We start from the raw sequence: 9759 nt of genomic DNA on the forward strand, positions 1-9759 counted from the left end.
ATTTTGATTAATCTTTTTCCGTACTATTCATTTCAGAAAATACCTTTAAGATATTTGTAGGCCTATCAGAGCCCACTTGAACATGGCCTGAACTTCAAGTCAGCGAAGCATGTGAAACAATACAATGTATTTATTCAACAATCTCTGCAACAGTATAAAAATCCTAGGATATTTTATTGACTGTGCAGCATTCACAAGCCTGTGAATGGTATCCTTGATGTCCCTTATTTCTATTCACTGAAAGGCAGAAACTGACACCATGGGACAGGCTTTTGTGTTTCTATTCAAAAGACATCAATGACGATGGCCTGTAACAGTCGATCAATGTCATTCAATGACTGTGCCATACAATGTATTGTATGACTGATGACCTTTTACCCTGAAAGAATATAACAAGCACCTTATTTCTCTTCATCACAACTCTTATAGTCTGTAAGAAAAAAAAAAATGAGATTGAAAGATCTCTTTTGACGAATGAAGACCTGGCTCATTTCAGTCATATTGCTGAACAACCTTCCATTCAAAAGAGACCAACAATACCAAGTATTAACAAAGTTCTATACAAAGCCAATATTACATTGTACCTGGTACAGTATTTGCTGGTGCACTATACAATGGTTACAGGGATTGTGCAACAATAATAAATCTGAACTGATTCTTTCACATTTTGATTAGCGATCTTACCAGATTGATTGAAGTCGATGCTCCTGATAAAGCAGTGCATGCACACAAAAAGAAACTCAAACGAACCTTGATGTTCTTTTGCTATCCCACAAAACATAACAATTCTCAATGCACATACATTTTTGTAGGTACATAACAGTGATATTGTATCTCCTGAGCTATGGCTTGGTCATGTCACTACTCGGTACATTCAGATGCAATGCAGACCAATAGCAAGAGTAAACAGATATTATTGCATAATGTTTCAAAGCAATTAAAAAATATGACCACACCTAAACTTAAAAGGTCCCCCATTACATATTGACTTCTGCTGATGTAAATACATTTTTAATCACAAATTCTGGAACTATAAGACCAAATGTGAAAAAAAAAGTCTTGCAACAATTTCATTTTTCTATTTCTTTTTCTTTTTTTTTTGTACCCAATAAGCTCTATCCCCATGAAAAACATATATAAAAAACTTTCATGTCAGCTGACATATTGACAAGCATGACTATACCTAATAAACAATGTAATGTCATGCACCTTACATTGTACCTCAACTGATGTACAAACTTCCAATAGCAAGACATATCTTACATTTGAAATTTTACACCTCGGGTAGTATAAGATTATAAGCAGGGAGGTTTGAGTTCTCTCTTCACTCTTCCTGACGAAAGTATGATACTGTAGTTACGGTACTGTGAGGTGGGAAATGTTTAAAGATATGGAGTATGGCCAGAAAAGGTGTGAAATTGTATTATTACTATCACACAAAACATGTCTTATCATAAAACATTACACTCGCACTATGGCAAGGTGCATACATGTACCATTTGGCAGTTTGGACATGCTTATTTCAGCCGACTTCATCATTGATAACATGACAAATTTGATATCGGTAGACAAGAAAGATTTTTGAGGGATGGCGCTTACAACAGTATGCTGAACAAACATACTGTAGGCCTAGATGCTGCAGAAAAGCTGGTATTCACAAATTAATATGAAATTGTAATATGATTATTTAAATCGAACTGATATCATACATTTCAATCAAACTATCCCTGAATCTGTAATGTACAACTGTAAAGGCTTTTTCACTAAAGGCCTTATCACATTAGCAGGAGTCATCATCTAAAACAGGTGTACAGCTGTAGATACAAGAACAGAATTGTACATGTACACTTTTATGTCAGGGGGCAAAAAGAATTTCTTTTGGGATAGCCACACACTGCCCTACCCTTGTTAGCTTTTAAAACAAGGATGCACACACACACTGTATGTGGCAAGAGGCAGTATTTCAGATTTTTCTGTGGCTGTCCAAGAAGGAACTCAGATTGCCCTATGGGTAAGCCAGTTTTGTTCAAATGTAAATCATTGAATAGATTTCTTCGAAGTCAGAATACTAGAGGGGGTACATGTGTACTGTACAGTACAGTTAGAATGTTGTTTATAGCACAAAATAAGATTTTGGCAGCTAATACTGTAATCCCCTTTTTTAGTTTCTTATCTTTGATAAGAAATATAGAATAATTTTCCCACTTTCTGAGATGCTGATGTGCATCTTCTTTTTCAGTAATCCTGAACAAACTATCACAGCCTATCATAAAGATAAATCTGGCTTACTGGTATGTGCTTGTTTAGAGGATGAACATGGTCCTACAAAGAACCTGATGTGAGCTCGTGAGATGACCTATAAAAAAGTCTTAGAGTTGCTCAACTGAGTTAGAATTGACCAGGGATTGCAACTGCATGACATTTATACACTCAGGTATTACACTGTATGTTTAGAAGTACAGTAAGTAAATACCAATGTCAATTACGCACATGCAATATGAAAGACTCACATCATACTGAATACACTTGTTTGTGTGTATTTGATACTTGCTGTTATATTCTGCAAGAGAAAAAAATAAATAGATCAGGCGTGACTGCAGAGGAAAAGTAAAGCTGAAATCTTCATAAAGAAACATTTACTTTGAATTTACCTCGAAGGCCACACCTCGCTACAAATGTACTACAGTCATGGTAGTACATTACTGGGACTGTTACAACATATGACAAGCTGCTATACAAAAATCTGCACCTTGTACATGTACATGTTGTACATTGTAATTATGCAATATACTGTAAATGAATGTCAGTAAGCCAGAATGGCTGTTCTGTTGGAGCACATTTATTCTGGGTCATTACCTCGTTAGGATGAATCTGCCGTGAATCCATTCTGTTCACTCCTTGCATGCTCATGTTGATGACTGTGCAGCGGTTGTGTAAGAAGCGATGTAAATAAAAGCCCAGCTGAACTGAGATGTATTGACTGGTTGTCAACAGTTTGGGCCCAGTTTCGTTGTTCCTTACATGAATTTTTCAATTAAAAATTCACCACACTAGATGTACACAGACACAGCTGGGCTGAACATTTATCAGCAGACAGGCTGGAGCGTTTGAGCATGTGCAGTATGCCATGGTTCTCTGCTGATTTTCTGCTGCATGGTCAAAAGTACATGTACAGTGTACGTGATTATGTAAGTTTGCATGTCTTTTAAACTACTGACAGTATATTTATCCACACCACAGTTTATATAATTTTATCACATTTCTAAATCATGCAAACTTAGAACCAACTACCAGTAGGGAAAATGGACAAATGTTCAGTAGCACTCATCAGGTCAGTTGGCTGATTAACTGGCTCACTAAATGTAGACTAGTTTAGTAGTAAAGTACCGACACTAGCGACAGTGTCGCATGTCAAAGTTCATCCACCATGGTAAACAAAATCAACTTCAGCATTTTCAGTACAAAGTTATGGACATCCTCCATCCGTCTTTACAGGCACCAAACCGGCAAAAGACTAATATTTCCTGGGTACCGAATTCTATGATTATACCGTATACCATTTCTTCCCCCAAGGCCAGATACAGCTTGTCAATGAATGTTATTCCCAAACTGCACCTGATTTAGGACAGGAGCGAGGTGCCGCTGGCTCTCGCCTTGGATCCGTACTTGCTCATAATGGCCCATATAAATACTCGTAGTACGCCATAAGGAGTCTAGGAAGCAGTAGCTGCCTATGGATGAATGCTGAAAATAAGCATCCTCAATACACATGGACAACCGTAGAAATGAATCCAAGTATCCAAAGAGAATATGCCTTTATAGAGCTAGATAGAGGTTCTCTCCCTTGGTTGAGATGTGCATGCGTCTACCACTGCGCCGCTGCTGCGGCAGCACAGCGTCGCGTCGTGTAATAACGTAGACGGTCCCACTACAAACAGCTGTACGTTCTGAAACGATGTCACCAACATTACCAGTCAATGATCATGATTGATGATGATGGTAGAATGTCCACAACGGGTCATCATAGTTACTGAAGGCCTGTCGACAGGCAATGAGATGTAAACCTCTGGGCACTTTTCCTGGCTCTCTTGAGAAACACATACATCCCGAAAAAGTCTTCAGAAAGTGAAAATCTGCGCAGAGTCGTGGTAAATACAAGTAATGTTGGCACTACTACCACTGCACCACCACACACACGGAATCAAGTGCAGCGAGGACGCCGCAGGGACGACGGTATACGGCTGGCTGGCTACATACATGCTGCATGTACCATGTGTACACACTAGCTAGTGCAGTGCTATTGCTGGCCGCCGTTTATGTTGAACCACAGCAAGCCATGCCTAGCGAGCGAACTCACAGTCACGCATAAACAATACACACACACACATACCTCCCGTAGATCGAGCACTGCTGTGGTACGTTGCAAAGTGATGGCGCTAGACTTAGCACATAGTTTTATGGGCATGTATGTTTATTCAGACGTGCTGCTGCTGCTTCCAAGCCGTACCCTTGGCCCAATGCCTCAGGCTGGGTTATGGTGCCATGACTGGGGCGGAGGCAGGCAAAAGTCCTTACCTCACGGGGTCTGCCTGTCACGATTCAGCTTGCTGGAGTTTCTTTGTTCAGAATAAACTTTTTACTTCTAATTCCACAACCTTCTAGCTGTTACAGGGTATTGGTGAAAGCCACATGATGATTTTCCCCCTCGCCTGAGCTGTCCTAGGATTCTTACAGAATATCTCTATGTGCACAAATTATAGACCTAATAACAGAAGAGTATAATAATGAGAGATTATTAGAGGCTTGGGGTATTAAGATAAATATTGGTGACGCGATGATTCCGATATACATATAACTTTTCATATTTAATGGAAGGAGGAGAATTGATGATACAGTGATCAACAAAATGTCAATGTTGTGTCTCACAATTCGATGGTTGAATAAGACTGCATTTCAGATCACGAAGATGTCAACTGTCATATGATGCACATTACATAATTATATTCCAAATAATAGGCCTACTTTCTTTATAGTCAGATGTCTGTACTGGTGCTTCTTCATATTTTGTTTTAATCCAATCACAGATTATGGAGACAACATATACATCAGATGCATACATACATACATGTACATATATGCATACATACATACATACATACATGTACATATACATACATACATACATACATACATACATACATGTACATATACATACATACATACATACATACATACATACATACATACATACATACATACATACATACATACACCATATACGTCAGATGCATTGTTACTCCAAACACCCTTGAGTAAAACATGGATGGGATGATCGTGCTTTCTCCATTATGCTTATGGGACAAAAATTGTGGAATCGGCTACCTATTCATCTACAGAAACATTCAAATCCAAACTTGTATCTGTTCCTCTCACATTGAGTATCGTTGAGTCCATAATGTTCGGAACAATTGTATTCTTTATCTGGTATGTGTTTGTTTGTTGTTTGCTATTTCCTTCTCTGTTGTCATGTTTTAACATGTGTATAGGCCTATCTTTTCATTTGTTTTCATATCTATCTTTTTCATATCTATCTTTTCATTTTTTTTTTTTTGAAGAGCCATGAGCACCGAAAGGTGCTTTGTTGATGGAATCCTTTGCTTCCTCATCATGGGGTTAAAAAGCTTGTATAAGTGTCATGTACAATTCTTTTCATATATAGCTTCAACGAAAATCTCTTCTCTAATCAGCCTAAAGTATAGAGATATGTAGGGTCCTCTAAGTTTGCGATAACAGTCTTGCAAAGTTTAGCAAGTACTATGGACTCGTGGGTAGCATCGATTTTTGACATTTTCTCCCTTCGTTCTTACAAGTATCAATTAGTGTAAGTTCTGGTTCATCCAGGTAAATAAAGATTCCGAACAATAACGTCGGTAGTGCGCGTCTGCGCCGATCGGCAACGACGCCTTCCCGCCAACAAATTTTTAATTGAGACGAACTGATGAAGCGTCCAGGATCGGACCTTGAAACCGTTCTCGGAATTAAAACAGTGAGTACAGATGAATTGATTTAATTTTGAACTTTTATTGTTCTTATTGAAGTTGTTTAGGGGAATTACGAGCACTCTGGTGCAACATAACTGAGTATATTAGACCTATCTGTTTAGATCCATTGCTCATCCATGCGAAATGTTGAAGGAATAAAAAACTGAAACCATACAAATGTGTCACTCCCAAGTGATTATGTATAATCCTGTCGCTGACTAATGTTTAATATAGACCTACCCATTTATCTAGAAAGTACTAAAATAAACAATATATGGGTTATAACTCAGTTAGGGCCTATATACGTGCAGACTACAAGTATATAGAGAAATGGCTCCCCTCTCACCAAAAAAAAAAAAAAAAAAAAAAAAAAAATGATAGTCTCACCCGGAAGTCGAGGGTCGTCTCCGCGACGTTTCCGGCAGTCGCTTCGACTTCTTCGAGACGCCTCCGCGGCGTCCCCACGGTCTTCGCAAGGTCGCAGAGACGTCTCAGTGACGTCACGGAAAAAAAAAATACATTGTAATATAAGTAATAGTATCAGCAACAAGGCCGCAACTAAAGAGACGGTGCCTAGACGTATGCAAGACCATGCAGCTGGGAACTAGAAAGTCTAAGAAGAAGAATAAAAGAAATCGAACATGTTCGATTCTCCCGCGACTCCCCAGAGACCCGCCTATTCCCCACGGACGTCACAGGGACGTCACGGCGACGTTTCCGCAACCAGCATGACCCGAGTCGCCACCTAGTCTCCGAGCCAATGAGATACCCTCTTTTGACATGTCTGCAGTCTTGTTCATCAACACTTAATTGAGTGGGATACATGTGTATTACTAAAGTCACTGAAAGGAAAACTAACAACGTTAACAAGGGACTTTGGACCCCCCCCTTTTGTTTATCAATTATTAATGTTACAACGGAGAAAAGTGAACTATCTTAATCCATAATGATAGTATCTCTTTCAATGTGCCTTAGAATTATGAAATAGAGAGCAAACTCATTGAAAGACAACTACAATGTAATATCTGAAGGAATAGACAATTACTGTTGTGTTGGCCCCATTTCACTCTGATATCCGTCATTTACTGTATATTAGACACTAATATGTTAGACACGTGTCATTTACATGTTTTGTTGATGTATAATAAATTAGTATAGTTTTAGTTTCGATGTTTCAAACTGTAGTTTGATCGTCTTAATTGTTCTTGGATATGTTTGATATTTGATTGTGAAATTTAAAAAAATGAAATCAATTTACTTCAGCTATTCAATTTTATTAAATTCAATTCAGTATCCAGAATTTAACTGCAAAACGGGTTAAGTGTTATTTTTAGACATTTTAAAGTACGTTCGTCATCAAATAGAGCAAAAAACAAAAAACAAAAAAAAATTATATGTGATATCTCACTATTTGTAGGCATAAACATGAAATTACGATAAAAAAATCCCACATTTTCTTTGTTATTTAGCAGGTTCAGTCGCAAATATCTAAAATTTACAAGAATGGAGATGACTCGTTTTGCAATCGAACTCTGGATCAACGCTAAAAATACTCAACAGTAAAATAGAAAATGATAACCTTAGCTTTCATCTCATCATTGGTCTGCTGTGTATATGAATGAGTATTGGCAGCAGTTGCTCAGCGCTACACTCTGCATTTTTTTTTTTTTTTGTTTTGCAAAAATCGAATTTGTATTACGAATCACACACAATGTGATGCTAAAACTGGTAGGACTGTGGCACTTTATTTCCCAAACACTATAATAAAGTATTGTAAGGGCCCTATTTGATTTTAATGTTAAACAATGTCATAATCTTTAGATATTATAATATACTCAACTGATATGCAATAAGATTATGTTATCATTGGAATATAACTTTGTGCTTGACTGTTTTTCCCTTTACTCATAGAACATGGGAATTAGTTCGCTGAATCTTGAAAATTGAGAACTGTTTTACAGGCAGTTGATTACTGGTCAGATAATCTTTTTGCTGCTATGATTGCATACAATACCCCTCTTAAATAAGGCGAATGAATAAGTGAATTACTAGATAAACAAACAAGTGAAAATCTAATAAATACATGGAAAAGTAAATAAATAAATCAATATATAAATGAATCCAAAATGAACCGATTAATGAAAAAATGAATACATAAATACATAAATGTATAAGGTATTCCAGTGGAAGCCGATTATGACTTGGTTTGGGGGACCAAGAATCTTTGCCATAAGACTTTATAGTCTATGAACAAGGCAATTAGGCAAATCAAGCAAGGAAATAATTACACTGGGACTGGAAAGTAATTTGCTGTGTCAGATACCAGATCTCTTCATTCAGAATTTCCATAATATTCTGATTCTATATTCTTCTTTAAAAAGTTGGGTGTATTTATTGTTACACTGCAAAAAGTCCGGTGTTAAATAGTGAACACCGAGCTGGTGTTAAATTTTCGGTGCTCATTTATGGTGTTAAATCAACACCTACGGGTGTCATTTCCAAATTTTAAACTGTTTTTTGAAGAGTTTCTTAGTAACTGCACTTCTTGTTGATTTTTAATTTAAACAAGACGATCAAGAATTTTACATTAAAATACTAGATTTTTGAAAAAATGTGAAAATAAATTTACACCAAAGTAACACCAGCTGGTGTGGTCCCTCATTGAAGCTGGACGGGTGTTAAACCATTGATATTAACACCAGCAAGTATCAAATCAACACCTTGTGGTGTCATTTTTGAATTAACATGAGTACAGTGTCAAAATAACACCAGGTACAGTGTCAAATTAACACCACGAAGTGTCAGGTGAACACTTTTCAACACCATCACAGTGCATTTTTAACACCTGTGGGTGTGGTCCTTTATTGAAGTTTGATCGTTGTTAGATTTAACACCCGTGGTGTTAAATCTAACACCGATGTTTTTACAGTGTAGAATTGTAATTTCTTCGCACTCCGAAATTGGTCGAAAGAAATAATTCAAACATAAGTGCAAAGTTCAAAGTTGAAGAGCAATAACAACTAACGGCTATATGCATTGGCCCTGTTGGATAAAATGTTGAAATTTCATAAAAAGGTCAGAAAATAGAACAACATGTCTCTGAGTACTAAATTCTGATAGGCTGATACCGACTTATGTTTGATTTTATCACGTATAATGCTTGAGTGCATCTTTTCAGGCAGCAGGGACCTGGTTGATACACACTAGGTCCTATACTTCCATTGCGTCACACTGAACTAAAATAAACCAAAATAATATATGCGCTACACTTATGTAGGCCTTACAGTAGTCAAACCTATCTATAGCGGCCACCAGCCCATAGCGGCCACTGAAAAATCCCCCGCACGAAATTGCTGTACAGTATTAGAGACCCTTTATACAGCGGTCACCTGCCTAACGCTAACGCGGCCAACGGCCACTCATTTTGTATCAACCCCGCGGCCACAAAAATTTAGTTGAACCGTTAAATCAGCCGCTACGTTAGCTTTTAGTTTTACGTTCATTACGTAAATTCTACCTGAGTCCTATCAAAAGAACAGAAATAGGCTAAGAGAAAATTGAAATGATGGCCACCTGTCTATAGTGGACACTTTTGTGGTTTCCCTTGGGTGGCCGCTATAGGCAGGTTTGACTGTATTGATAGACTTTTGTTGCCAGTCGAAGAGCGCACGCACCTAGGACCAAGAGTACTGTACCTCAGCTCGACATGACATGTGTT

At 37.6% G+C, this 9759-nt stretch overlaps 1 protein-coding gene across 1 annotated transcript in view; it reads right to left on the reverse strand.

The window, feature by feature from the left end:
• LOC140237692 (colorectal mutant cancer protein-like) overlaps window positions 1-2958 on the reverse strand; it is a 41867-nt gene extending 38909 nt beyond the window's left edge. The window contains exon 1 of the mRNA XM_072317619.1: window positions 2857-2958. Coding sequence (XP_072173720.1) covers window positions 2857-2910 — 54 coding nt within the window. The 5' untranslated portion in view covers window positions 2911-2958. The remainder of the gene's footprint in view (window positions 1-2856) is intronic.
• Window positions 2959-9759: the final 6801 nt, after the last annotated feature.

This window comes from Diadema setosum, chromosome 14 (genome assembly GCF_964275005.1).
Source record: "Diadema setosum chromosome 14, eeDiaSeto1, whole genome shotgun sequence".
NCBI classification, from domain to species: Eukaryota; Metazoa; Echinodermata; class Echinoidea; order Diadematoida; family Diadematidae; genus Diadema; species Diadema setosum.